General features: G+C 35.2%; 1 protein-coding gene across 9 annotated transcripts in view; it reads left to right on the top strand.

Annotated features, from left to right (window-relative positions):
* Nucleotides 1-14,569, top strand: part of KMT2C (lysine methyltransferase 2C) — a 272,195-nt gene that overhangs the window by 206,613 nt on the left and 51,013 nt on the right. For 7 of the 9 annotated variants that reach the window (XM_043966872.1, XM_043966877.1, XM_043966874.1 and 4 more), the window contains 10 exons: nucleotides 353-457; nucleotides 826-873; nucleotides 2,260-2,397; nucleotides 2,582-2,614; nucleotides 2,722-2,844; nucleotides 5,848-5,974; nucleotides 6,223-6,437; nucleotides 9,157-9,230; nucleotides 11,244-11,426; nucleotides 12,046-13,935. In XM_043966872.1, the coding sequence (XP_043822807.1) occupies nucleotides 353-457; nucleotides 826-873; nucleotides 2,260-2,397; nucleotides 2,582-2,614; nucleotides 2,722-2,844; nucleotides 5,848-5,974; nucleotides 6,223-6,437; nucleotides 9,157-9,230; nucleotides 11,244-11,426; nucleotides 12,046-13,935 (2,936 nt within the window). The remainder of the gene's footprint in view (nucleotides 1-352; nucleotides 458-825; nucleotides 874-2,259; nucleotides 2,398-2,581; nucleotides 2,615-2,721; nucleotides 2,845-5,847; nucleotides 5,975-6,222; nucleotides 6,438-9,156; nucleotides 9,231-11,243; nucleotides 11,427-12,045; nucleotides 13,936-14,569) is intronic. The other 2 variants (XM_043966878.1, XM_043966880.1) reach the window with 1 other exon arrangement.

Genomic DNA, 14,569 nt, shown 5'->3' on the forward strand with positions numbered 1-14,569 from the left:
TTTCTATTGCAAGGTCTTAGTTTTTTTATTACCCTTGATATTTTATTGCAATTTCTGGAAATGTTCCAAATAAATTCTATAAATCAATTCTGTTATATAGCATTGTAAAGATGTGTTTATATATCATCTCTAGATATTTACATAGGCCATCTTTCGAAAGTAATAATGTAAATTGATTTATTTTTAAATATAACTCGTGATCATCTATAGAGCTGGCTACCAAATGACTTTTTTTTTTTCCAGACATTGCAACTCATAATTTTTATATCTCCTAAGGCTGGAAACGTTTATGATTTTGAAGATGCCCCCTCATTAAAAGCCAGCTTTTAATGTTTTGTTTTCTTTCCTATAGGTAATGCAGATGATCCATTAGCTGACCTCTCAGAAGTGTTAAACACAGAAGATGACATCCTAGGAATACTTTCTGATGATTTAGTAAAATCTGCAGATCATTCAGGTATGTTTAAACACTTTGTATTTACTTCTCTCATATTACATTGTCATATGTATGATACCTATAAGTTGAAGGACTTCATTTCTGAATTTTTTAGAGAAATTTCATGCTATTTTATTTGACTTGATTGTTTTCCTGCATATATGGGGAAGGTATTTGCTCTTCTTTTATGCTAAGGAATCTTTTTGGTGGCAGTCAAACCCTGATTTTCTTACATTCTCTTGTTCTCTATTCTGCTTTCTTTAGCTCTCTTGCCTTTGCTTGTCTACTTCTCAATATCTCTTGCAATCTTTCTCTCACACTCTATTTTTGGGATCATTTTTCTTTTTTCTTATGATAATCATCCATTTTATTTGGTTTGGGTCTTGTAGGTCTTGATTTATGCACTTTCCAGGTTGAGAACTCACCTTCCCCATTTGGTAAGAATCCAAATAATGGATGAACCATGACTAGAAGTAGATTTTTTTCTAGTGACTTCAGCAATACAACCTATATATGCATGCATAAATGCTAGTAGTGCTTATTACTAATTCATGCTTTCATTTTTCACTATTTTTGTGTAGTTAAAACAACTTAATTTGTAATTTTTCTGTGCCCTGGAATGAGTTCTAAAAATAGTTTAAAAATTGAAAAACTATTTTTTTGCCTGTCCGTGTTTCCTTAATATATTTTTTCACCTTTTTGTTGTCTGTCATAACAATAAATAATTGATTCCTAAAGCTATTGTTCAGAACTTTGTTAATTTTGGGTTGGAAATTTTTTTGTTGGCATTTAAACAATAGCACTAGAAAGTTTTTTTGTTCATACTTTACTACTTTCTTTCTTCAAAGACTTTCCTCAACAAACATTAATTAACCCCAATTTAGAAGGCAACTATTTAAAACTACCAACTGTAGAAAAATTGTCAATATATATTGAGTTCCTGTACCCAGAATTCATTCAGAATCTCCCCTCAGGGCAGCTAGGTGGCTCAGTGGATAGAGCACCAGCCCTGGATTCAGGAGTACCTGAGTTCAAATCCGGCCTCAGACCCTTGACACTTACTAGCTGTGTGACCCTGGGCAAGTCACTTAACCCCAATTGCCTCAGCAAAAAACAAAACAAAACAAAAAAACAACAGAATCTCCACTCAACTTGATCCTTGCTTCCTTGAAAATTAATAGTATAATTTTATGAAGATGGTAGTTGTTTAATTGAGCAATATCTCTACATTGATTGATTATATGCAGTAGTTGCCCTGTTTTCTGCACACAAATAGGTGTTTGAGTATTTTTGCTAGTGCATATGAAATTTTTATTTTTGCAAAGTAGCTATAATATTAATTCAACAGTAAAAGCAATAGTATTCTTTTTAGGTCAGAGGACTTAATTGGATCATCAATTATATTAGTTTTCTTTTGGATATCCCATCCAATAATGAAAGATGTTTCTTCTTAGAGACTACTCTGAGTTTGGTGATTTTTTTGTTGTTGTTTGTTTCTTGTGTTTTTTGTATTCTTCATAAAATTCATTTATAATGAAGAATTATTTAAAATTGTTTCAACTACAAATATAGTATGCCTAAAACAGTATCCACTGTGTTCTGATATAAAGCTCATCTTTTTGCTTTTTAAACAAAACTGCAAATTACTTGATAATTTTTGACAGTAAACTATATCAAGTTAGGAGTCTTCCAATGATGTGAAGTCGGATAATTTGATTTTGTTTTATTTTGCTTAAATTGTTATACATTAATATCACAATTTTTTATGTAACAGTCATGTGTGCACTGAATTCATTGTCTGATTTAATGTTTTATTTCTTTAGCTGGCCTAGATATTGGTTCCATCTCTGATGATCCTTCCTCTTTGCCTCAGCCAAATGTTAATCAGAGTTCAAGGCCATTGAGTGAAGAGCAACTAGATGGCATCCTCAGTCCTGAACTAGACAAAATGGTCACAGATGGTAAAATATTTGCCCTACATCTAGGCTTTCTAAAAGACATGAGTAAATACAATTTTCAAAGATTTCTGCATGTTGTAATTCTTCATTAAACATACATTCCTTCACATGAATTAAATTTAATACTATTGTTTATATAATTATCTAAATATGATGACTAATTTCTCTTTTTAAAACTTCATTTTAGGAGCAATTCTTGGAAAATTATATAAGATTCCAGGTTTGTGTTCCTGTTTGTGCTGTGTTTTTTTTTCTGTTTGTGTGTAAAATCTTTATCCTCCTCACAATACCCAACAATTCATATTTTAATTGTTATTTTTTGTTCAGAGCTTGGAGGGAAAGATGTTGAAGACTTGTTCACTGCCGTACTGAGTCCTGCTACTACTCAGCCAACCCCACTGCCACAACCTCCACCACCACCACCACAGTTAATTCCATTACATAATCAGGGTATGTATGTTCTGATTTGGTGTTGGGCATACATTTTTTCAAATGAATCTTTGTGTGCATTATACTTGAATGATGAGAATATTATAACTGCAACCTTCATTGAAATATACCTGGAGGAGTGGTAATAAAAGAATACTGAATGTTTATGTCTTAGGAAGATTTATGTCATGGAAACCCTGAGCTTGTTCTTATTACTAGAGTTTCTTCTGGAAGTCAGTCTGTCTGTGCTCAACAAATGTTGGATAAATTCAATTCATTTTCCCCAGTGTACTGTTGGGTAACTTAAATTTTTTATATATTTAGTATTAAGAGGTATGATTTTGGGTCCCAGATCATGTGCTGTCCCTCACAACAACTCTGCATACATGCAGAGAACATTCAATTTTTCTTGTCTTGACTGGTACTCGATCCTATTTGAACCTGATTTTGCCTGAAAATTCCTGTGTCTATTTAGAATGTCACCTATAGCTTTTTTACTTCTGATGAATCTCCTCCAAATTTTTGGCCAGAAGTTTTTTTTCTACTATTGTAGTTGAAAATAAATTGAGAGGGGCAGCTAGGTGGCGCAGTGGATAGAGCACCGGCCCTGGAGTCAGGAGGACCCGAGTTCAGTTGTGACCTCAGACACTTGATATTTACTAGCTGTGTGACCCTAGGCAAGTCACTTAACCACAGTTGTCTCATGAAAAAAAAAAGAAAGAAAGAAAATAAATTGAGGTTTCCTTTGTAGAAAGACAGGATTCTTTTTATGCATGGGTGTTTGGTGATTTGCTGTCTGATTATTTTTGTTTTCTTAAGAATAGACAGTGTTGGGGCAGCTAGGTGGCGCAGTGGATAAATACTAACTTAGATAATTTCCTTTTTCTCTGCTATGCTATTCAGAGTACCAAATAATTATTGTGTAGGGCCAAAAAAATAGAATATTCATCTAATGGAAGAAAACTTTTAAAATATCACAGAAATTAAGAGGAAAATGTGAAAGAAGGGGTTGTCCTATCAGTACCATATCTTAAACTTTAATAAGAAGTGTAATCATCAAAACAGTTTGGTACTTGATTAGAAATAAGAGTGGTTGATCAATAGAATAGATTCAACATACAGAAGCAAATGCGCATAATAACACAACAGTGTTCAATAAATCCAAAGATCACAACTTTTGAGACAAGATCTCAACTATTTGAGAAAAACTTTTGGGCAAACTTGAAAGTGGTCTTGATAAAAGCAACTAGAGCATGAGTAGACTGGCATCTTTAACAAAGAATTAGAAATGGAGAGGAAATTGATTCCCATCAATGGAGAAATTGCTCAACAATTTGTGGTATATGAATGGGGTGGAACACTGTTGTAAGAAATGGTAAAAGGGAGGGTTTTAGAAAAATCTGGGAATAGTTAAGTGAAGTGACCAAACCTGGGAGAAGAATTTACATAATAATCGAAAAATTATAAAGGTTATCAAATGTGAAACTCTGACCAACGCAGTTACCCACCACAATTCCAAAGATTCGTCATGAAGCATGATATACACCTCCAAATAATAAGATAGACTCAATGTAGATTGAAGAATATTCATTCTCTCTCTCTCTCTCTCTCTCTCTCTCTCTCTCTCTCTCTCTCAAATTTATTTTTCTTGACTCCTTTTAAAAATGAGTTTGTATTTCTTGTCTGTTCAATAGAGTTAAATAAATAAATAAAAATAGATAAATAAGTAGATAATAAATTTCAGGAAAAAATAACAATAATATTATGTTGATATAGGGTTGAATGGTACATGTTTATTGTTTGCTTCTTAAAATCCCAAATTCTTGGTCTTCAGAGTTTTATATTTTCACCCTCTAATAACTTAAGGATCTTAAATTTCTTCATTAACCTAAGAAATAAAGTACAACTTTTTACCATTAATATTGAGAGGACATGAATACATGATGTTAAATGGTCTCACCTGAAATAATCATTGAAAAATATTTCTTACCCTTGATTTTTCTCTACCTTATAAAGAATATATCACTGCATTAAAATTATAAAGATAAACTCTGTTGTCTGCTTATTAGATTATCTTCACCTGTTGACATTTATCCTTACATTGAAAAAAATTTAGTGGAACCAATGAAGTATTAGCATATGATGTCAGACACTGGTCATCATCTAAGTTTTACCCAGTTTTCACCTCAAAGTTGGACTCTCTTGCCTGTTGATTCTTTTGTTCATATGCCACTCAGTTCATTGGCCAGAATGCAGAGGCTCAGATTATGTATAAATGACATTCTCTGTCTCTTTCCTAATGGTCTTATTTAAGGTTGGTTTACATCCAGCATATCAGAGGGTTTGACATTTGTAGGGGGCAGCCAGGTGGTGCAGTGGATAAAGTACTGGCCCTGTATTCAGGAGGACCTGAGTTGAAATCAGACTTCAGACACTTGACACTAGCTGTGTGACCTTGGGCAAGACACTAACCCTCATTGCCCTGCAAAAAAAAAAAATAGGAAAGAAAAAGAAAAAAAAGAATCCTATCTGTGCAGTGTCATACATGAATTGGATGAACGTAATTGAGAATGGCCAGTAGTCTGAGGTTAGCTCTTATACCTTTGGAAAACATTCAACTTAGAAAAAGAGGGCTAATGCATAAATTCAGTTGTGTAGTTAATCTTCACAGCTAGTTACTTGAACAAGTGAATGGTGTTTTTAATGACTAACTTTTTAAAGCCCTGATTTTGCATACTTGTAATATAATCAACATATTTTCCTCTCAATGAAGTCAGTTTCCCATTTATTCCTTCAGTCTCTGGCACTTATTTCTTAGAAGCCGATATTTGTAATTTCATAATAGCAAATCATTTACACTTTTGGTGTGTGTTTTATAGGAAATCTTGTTAATTTAAAGGGAGGTAAAAAATTTGTACAAAGAATTAGACCCCTGAGACTCTAAAATACTTAATTGTGTTGTTTGTCATATCTATAATATACATGTAACCACTTAATTTAAATGATTTTTTTTCTCTTCTCAAGGAGATGGTGTTTTTTCTCGCATGCCACTTATAAATGGCCTTATTGGACCTAACCCTCACCTCCCACATCCTGGGAATGGATTAGGACCTTTCTCTTCTATAACACAGTCCCCATATACTGATACCAGGTAAATAATAATTCCCTGTAGAAACTTAAATCATGATAATTATAGATGTGTATAGATTGGTTTTAACTGAATAGTGGAGCTAATATATATGGTGGTAAGAAATTTGTCTTTGTTGCTACAACTCTAGAATATTTTTTTGTTTTAGCAACAAATAAAAATTTCGAGTTGTGTCCTGTGATTCCAAATTTATGTCTCAGTAGACCATATAGGAATAATTTATGTTATGAAACAGAGATATCTTTTTGCAGGGACAAAAATCCTGTCTTGAATCAAATGGGGAGTGATCCCCATAGTTCCTGGCCATCATCAGCTCCAACTATGGAAGGAGAAGGCGATACTTTGTCTAACACCCAGAGAAGTACTCTTAAGTGGGAGAAAGAAGAGGCGTTGGGTGAAATAGCAACAGTGGCACCTGTTCTCTATACCAACATCAACTTTCCCAACCTCAAGGAAGAATTCCCAGGTGAGTTGGTATATTAATTAGTTAAATTAGTATATATTCATGTTTCCCATCCAATTTGTTAGGTCAGCTACGTGCACTCTGCCCAAGTTTAAAGGACTTTTGCTTTGCCTTCAGATGCCCTGTACCTAGAGTCGTCACTCTGTCACTTGACCTCTTGGCTTAAATTTCTTCTGCTGTATGTGATGAAGGTAGACTAGAGTACGGGTGAAGTTTCTTTAGGCTTTCTTCTACTTTGATTGTGAAGTTATAGACTTCTTGACATTTTCTTCCCTATTAGCTATCAACTTCTATATTGCAATCTTTTAATCAGTAACCTGCCCAGTCCTAATAAGTAGCCTGAAAAAGAAAGGCCTTTTAAATTAGATAAATAACTGTCTGAACAACAACTACTTCAGGTATTCACACATTATACTAATAAGATCTATTATTCATTATTTTCTATAATGATGTCTTTTTTTTTTCTTGTTGCTAATTACTTTAATTACTCCACTTTGGGAAAATCAGTTTGTTAGCTCTTTGGAAAATGTATTGGGAATGGCTATAGATTTCAGTCTGAAAGAGCAGTTAAGAATCTATAATACTAATTTAGGTCAGAAATAATTCTAATTTAGGTTAGGTTAGAAATAATAAGGCCTTGAACTCTAGAAGCTGGCTAGCTGTATCAGTGAAAAGATGGAAATTTGTTGTGAGAGATGATGTGAAATTAGAAGAGAATATGTAGTAAGGAGCTAAGAATGACACTGAGGTTGAATCCCTGCCTGCCTGGGAGGATTGTGACACTTCTGACAAATTTCAAAGAGTAGAGAGTCTAGGGCAAAAAATATGCTTGTTTTTTGACATCTTCAGTTTGAGAGGTCTGCAAGATATCCAGTTCAATATATTCATTAGATATAGTTCATGATCCATGATTTAAGTTGAGGAGTGAAAGTGGACTAGATATGTGAATCTTGTAGTCTTAAACAAAGGGGTTATAATTATGGTTCTGGATGATAGGCATGTGGCAATGAACAACCGCAAATTCCCATGTTGCAGATGCAGAGGGTATGTTGAAAAGTAGAAACTTGGGATATAGCTATAAAGAGCAGAAGTTATGGTAGTAAATGCAGAGCAGAAAACCCTGTGAAAATGATAGAGTTGCTGATGTCTGTGAGGAAACCAAAGTATTTTACATGTGTATGTATATAAAAACTAAGGAGAGATCATGAGTCATGCCGTTCTAGAATTATCAATCCACAGTCATAGAGAAGGAAATGGACTTGTCTGTAGCCACCCTCTTCCTAAGTGCAAAGTGTGGGATAAGAACAGTGTTAGCTCTTGACTACAGGTGGAGCACACTTATGTTAGATACCACATGATGGGATGCTCACTCAATTCCTCAACAACACAGTCCATTTTAATGTTGAAACGTGAAGTAGGATAAATTATTTTATTTGTATTTTTTATTATAATATTATTTATATTATCTCCTCAAGTTAAAAGTTAAGGAGTCTGAGTCTGAATTCCAATTTTGTCTCTTTTGCTTCTGTCTAAACTCTCCTTTACATGTATTCTCCTTTAATGTATCATTATGTATGAATATAACTATAACTATTTTGTGAGATAATTGTAAGCTACATAAATAAATGGAGCTAATACACATAATACAGATGGATGAATGGATGGGGCTAAATCAGTTTAAACTGGGTCAGTCCTATTCCAACTTTGTAGTCACTGTGAAAGGCAAGTTATAAATCAGCTCTTATTCCCACCACCTTATTTTTATTTCTCAGTTGACTATTTTTTTGAATGTATAGTATAGTTCAACATCACATTGCAAACTTTTCTTACTGTTTTTGCCATTATTATTTTTATAACCTTCAATTTTTTGGAAGCCTTTAATATCTGGAATAATTTTTTGCAATATATACTTGTATTGTCTTCATCAAATTTCATTTTGTAAATATCAACTCATTGATGATATCACTAGAATAACCCCATCTCCAGAGAATGGAATTGTGGGGCTTTTATATATTTGGGGTTTTGTTTTTGTTTTGTTTTGATGCTAAAAATTTATTCCTGAAATGCATTTTTGTTGTGATGAATGCTCATTATGATACTTGTTCACACAAACATTATTGTTTGATGTGTGTTGAATTGATGGGGCTCCAATTAGAAAAAGTATTCATCCAATAAGAATTTTATTTTCTTTGGGTGAGGCAATTGGGGTGAAGTGACTTGCCCAGGGTCACACAGCTAGAAAGTGTTAAGTGTCTGAGGCCCTATTTGAACTCAGGTCCTCCTGAATCCAGGGCTGTTGCTCTATCCACCTCACCACCTAGCTGCCCCACAATAAGAATACCTTTTTTGTTTTGTTTTGTTTTGTTTTTGTTGTGTTTTTTTGAGGGGCAATGGGGGTTAAGTGACTTGCCCAGGGTCATGAACTCAGGTACTCCTGAATCCAGGGCCGGTGCTTTATCCACTGCACCACCTAGCCGCCCCCACAATAGGAATACTTTTAATGTTTGACAGGGCACATACCTGACTTTTATGCAGATGTTATTAAATGTGTTTTATATCCTCTTCATTTTATGAGTTTCTCAATTCTATGCCAGTAACATTTGAATGTGAGGCATAGTACTCAAAATCTTGTCTGAGTTGTCTGTCCTGAACAACTAATGGTTCCACGTGGCCTGCCAGTATAAGTGTCCCCTTTTCTGAACCTGTTCTTATTTTGTTTTAGATTGGGCCACAAGAGTGAAGCAGATTGCTAAATTGTGGAGAAAAGCAAGTTCGCAGGAAAGAGCTCCATATGTGGTATTTTAAAATAATTGTCTTGTTTGTGTTTTATGTCATTATGTCATTTAAGTCATTTTGAAGTCTTAGATTACAAAATATTTTCCATTTTAATACTTCTACATCTTAATGTGGCTTTGCTTTAAAATTATTTTCTATATCATTGGTTCTTAATATAGACTGATGTAAACTAGTTTTTTAAAAAGCTGTTAAAACTTGAAAATCAGCTACTTTTCACACATTTATGTTATTTTAAAATGAAATATTCCTTTTTCTAAAGGGCAGCATGCTTGGAGGACAGATGTCGGATTCCTTTCTCAGTTCTCTAATCCTTAAGATGAACATAGTTTGATTTGTCTTTTAAAATAAACATTGTTTATATGTGTATGGATGTATGTGTGTATGTTTATATGTATAGGTATATATGTATACATGGGTACATGGATATACGCATATAGATGCATGCATGCATGCATGACCAGAAGGGCATTTCTAGTTTGAGAAGAGCATTCTCTTTATCTCCTCTTCCTCTTCTCCTTCCCCATCCCTCAACCAAGCGTTAGGACAGCTGTGTTTTCTTTGGTTATTATTTTTGTTGGGGACAAAGAATTGGAAAGGGTTTTGATCTTTTGCTCCTTAAGACTTTTTTTTTTTTTTGAGGGGCAATTGGGGTTAAGTGACTTGCCCAGGGACACACAGCTAGTAAGTGTTAAGTGTCTGAGGCTATATTTGAACTCAGGTCCTCCTGATTCCAGGGCCGGTGCTCTATCCACTGTGCCACCTAGCTGCCACTTCCTTAAGACTTTTTAAAAAATGTTTAAATTCTTTACTAAGAAGTATGTATTTTTGATTCATATTAAAGTTCAATTTAATGAAGCCTTTCTAACTCAGATGAAAACCCTTATTTGTAGATCATACAAACTAAATGATTAGCTCACTAGTTTTCTTTTTTCATCTTAGTATTCATTACACTGCTCTAAAAATAATATGGTATGAATCTAAATTATTTGATACACTTTCAAATAAAAAAGTATTTATATAGATATAACATTAATCAAGTTACTCTTAAAAAGTAACAAATTATATTTTCAGTTAGAGAAGTTAGAATTCGAGAACAATTTAGTTAGAGAACAGCACTCTAGTTATTTTATTAAAAGTTAAAAAAATTTTTTTTGTTTTAAAAAATTCTTTCTAAACTTTATTGTTATCAGGCTATATTCAACAAACCTCTTTGTAATTAAGTGAAAACCCCTTTTTCAGTTAGCGGTGACAGTCAAAAGAGAAAATGTGGCTGCATATGAGAAAAACAACTATATTTGCTTTTATTATTATAGTTCCTTTGTCAAGGAACAGTCCACACTAGAAACCCATTCTCCCAAGGTCCTGTGCACATAGTAAATTCTTAATAAATGCTTTATGAATGAAAAAAAAAATAGCATGCTTAAACAGAAAGCCACCAATCTTATTTTAATAAAGGTACATGCCTGAACTTTAACAGAATAGTAATATGCTTGTTTAATGTTTGCCAGTAACTTTGTTGTTTAGCTCCATCTTCAAATTGAACATTAAAGAATCAATGTCTAAGTCCTTATTTTGTCTCCTTATATTATGTCTTAACTAAAAGTATCCTCCCTTATGTTACCTAAATCCTATGTTCTTCAAAATAGATGATATATAGAAATAGATAATATATAAATATGAAATCAGTATTATATTTTTTCTTTGGACTTTGCACCCACACTCACTTTGCATCCACACTCACTAATGGATAATAGTAAAACCTTTACAAAAAGTATTTTCAAATGTTTTGAAAATGAATGGAGTGTTGGAAGTTTAGAGTACAAATATAGTCTTTCAAAGAAAAAACTAAAATTCCTAAGAAATGGTATTTTTCAATTTCCATGAATTAATCTCAGATTTTTATTTTTTATCTTTATTTAAATTTACCTTAAATTACTTTTCCCATTTGAAAAAAAATTACTATACTTACAGCTTAATATCTTGCCATTTGATGTGTCTTTTTTTTTCCCAAAGCAAAAAGCCAGAGATAATAGAGCTGCTCAACGTATTAATAAAGTGCAAATGTCAAATGATTCCATGAAGAGGCAGCAACAGCAGGATAATATCGATCCTAGTGCTCGTATTGACTCGGATCTGTTTAAAGATCCGTTGAAGCAAAGAGAATCTGAACATGAGCAGGAATGGAAATTCAGACAGGTATGTGTTATTTAGATTATTTTTGTGATTTTCAGATAGAGGCATTGATTACTAAGAGGATAGTATAAGAGAAAGAAACATGGACATGGAATTATGTGACCTGGCTCATACAGTTGTTCACTTTATTTATTTGGAAAATGGATTTTCTGGGGTATTATATAGGGATAATAGTTTGTGGAATATGCACTTCACAGAAATGCTACAGTGCAAGTACTTACTAAATTGTAATGCTTTGTGTATAAGTAGCTGTTCTCATTCTAAATTAAATTAAATTTTGACCATACATAAAAACCTAGTGATGTGTTTACATGTAGAATTATATCTCTGAGTATAGAACAACCAAGACATTTGTTGCTTATAAAACTATATTCTTCAGTTTAGAGTTTAATAGATATTTCAATTATTCTTTATTCAAAAGTTGTTTGCTGTACCTCCTGCTCTGTAACTTTTGCATTAGGTGCTGTTGGGGACAAGTAATATATGATCCCTGCCCTCTCAAGGAGTTTAAAATGCAGTAAAGCAGGTTTTTTTCTAATGGTTGTTCTTATACAAAAGCAAGGAAGAAGTTTTTCTTTTACTGATGTTGACTATTAGGTTTTTCTTTCTCTTCTTTCAATAGCAAATGCGTCAGAAAAGTAAACAGCAAGCAAAAATTGAAGCCACACAGAAGCTTGAACAAGTGAAAAATGAACAGCAGCAGCAGCAGCAACAGCAACAACAACAGTTTGGTTCCCAACCCCTTGTAAATCAGTCTGGGTCAGATACACCTAGCAGTGGGATTCAAAGCCCTTTAACACCTCAGCCTGGTAATGGAAGTATGTCTCCTGCACAGTCATTCCACAAAGATCTGTTTACAAAACCACAACTCCCTGCACCCCCAACTACAGCATCTTCAGATGATGTATTTCTCAAGCCCCAAGCACCACCTCCTCCACCGGCCCCTGTCCGTCTCCCAGTTCAGGAAGCCCTTCCTCAGTCTCAGACTCTTCAGTCATCTTCGCCACACATTTTTTCGTCAGGTTCTTCAAGCACACGACCCCCTTCTCCAGTGGATCCTTATGCTAAAATGGTGGGAACCCCTAGACCACCTCCAGGGGCTCAGAACTTTCCTAGAAGGAATTCTGGTATATCAGTTGAAACCTGCACCACTCCCTTATCTCGATCCATTCAAGTAACTGAGACAACAGCAAGTAGGCTTTCTTCTGTCAGGGATGTGTGTTCTTCCTCATCAGCTAGTAGTGACCCCTATGCAAAACCCCCAGACACACCCAGGCCTGTAGTGACTGATCAGTTTTCTAAACCTTTGGGTATACCGAGGTCTTCCATTGTCATGGAACAAACTGGAAAAAGTCCTTTAACAGCTGGAACTAATGACCCTTTCACTAAACCATCTCCTAGGACTGACAGGTTTCAAAGACAACGAATACCTGATCCATATACGCGACCCCCACTGACACCTGCCCCTGTTGATAGTAGTGCTGGACCTTTTAAGCCTCCAATGCACCCGCCTCAATCCCCACAAGATCCTTTTGGATCAGTGCCACAAACATCAAGACGAATGTCTGTTGATCCCTATGAAAGGCCTGTTCTGACACCAAGGCCAGTCGACAGTTTTTCCCATAATCAGTCTAATGATCCATATATCCAGCCTCCCCATACTCCACATCCTGCAATGAATGACTCTTTTGCCCACCCTTCAAGGTCTTTTTCTCAGTCTGGGGCTATGTCCCGGCAGACTTCTCAGGACCCTTATTCCCAGCCTCCAGGAACTCCTCACCCTCTTGCAGATGCTTTTTCCCAATCCTCAGGAACACCTCGGCCCATTAAGGATCCCTATTCCCAACCTCCTGCAACTGCACGGCCCACCAATATTGATCCATATATTCAGCAGTCTTCTACACCCATACCCCCTGCACAGACAGATTTATTTGTTCCATCACCAAGTAATCAAAGGCATTCTGACCCTTATGCTCACCCTCCTGGAACACCAAGACCTACCCTCACTGGTCCTTATTCACAGGTGTCAGCCCCGCCAAGAGCAGGCATTCCAGAAAGTTTTACCAGATCCCCATTGACAAGACCAGGGCTCATGCCAAATCAAGATGCTTTCCTTCAGGCAGCACAAAACAGAGGGCCAGCTTTACCAGGAACTTTTGTAAGGCCATCAGATACATGTTCTCAAACACCAAGGCCACCGGGCCCTGCTTTGTCAGAAACATTTAGCCATGTTCCACCATCCCCAGCTCATGACCCTTATGATCAGCCTCCAATGACTCCAAGACCTCAGTCTGATTCTTTTGGAACTAGTCAAATTAGCCATGATGTTGTTGATCAACAAAGACAAGGATCAGAAGGGAATTTTAATGCATCTTCAAATTCTCCAATGAATTCTCAAGGACAGCAATTTTCTACTATCCCTCAAATCCCTGGTCCTGCACCAACATTAGCAGGAACAGATACACAGAATACCATAAATATGTCTCCAGCAGATACAGAAAAACTCAGACAGGTAAACTAATTGTACAGTCGTGGTTTTTAATTATGTTATCTAAAGAAAAATGTCTAGTGCTTTCTACCTAAATTTAATAATAATATAAAGGCATTTAAAGCTTTCAGAGTCTTTGCAAGAAGGTGTGATTTTTTTGGAAAGAATGAAATTTTGAGTTTAAAGATATATGTTCGGGACAGCTAGGTGGCGCAGTGGATAGAGCACTTGCCCTAGATTCAGGAGGACCTGAGTTCAAATGCGACCTCAGATACTTATCATTTACTAGATGTGTGACCCTGGGCAAGTCACTTAACCCCAACTACCCTGCCGCCGCCCCCCCCCCCCCAATCAAAAAAGATATATGTTCAAAACTCTCCTCAGCTTTTTAGTGTGTGACTTTGTGAAACCTCCATTTTTTTCTCTGTAAAACAGGAAGGTTGGAGTGAATGACTTCTGCCATCATCAGTTTTAATTCCATGATTCCAAGATGTGTGTTCATCATATACATGATATCAAGTTTTTTTGAGTATTAAATTTTAAGTCTCAGTTTTCTTGTGACTTTACCAGTCCTTAACATTAGTTTTATATCTTGTGACTTTTTAGGTGGAAGTCGTTTTTAAATGGTTAGTTTGCTTCATGGCTAAGACTGGGACTT

Source organism: Dromiciops gliroides, chromosome 5 (genome assembly GCF_019393635.1).
Source record: "Dromiciops gliroides isolate mDroGli1 chromosome 5, mDroGli1.pri, whole genome shotgun sequence".
Taxonomy (NCBI): domain Eukaryota; kingdom Metazoa; phylum Chordata; class Mammalia; order Microbiotheria; family Microbiotheriidae; genus Dromiciops; species Dromiciops gliroides.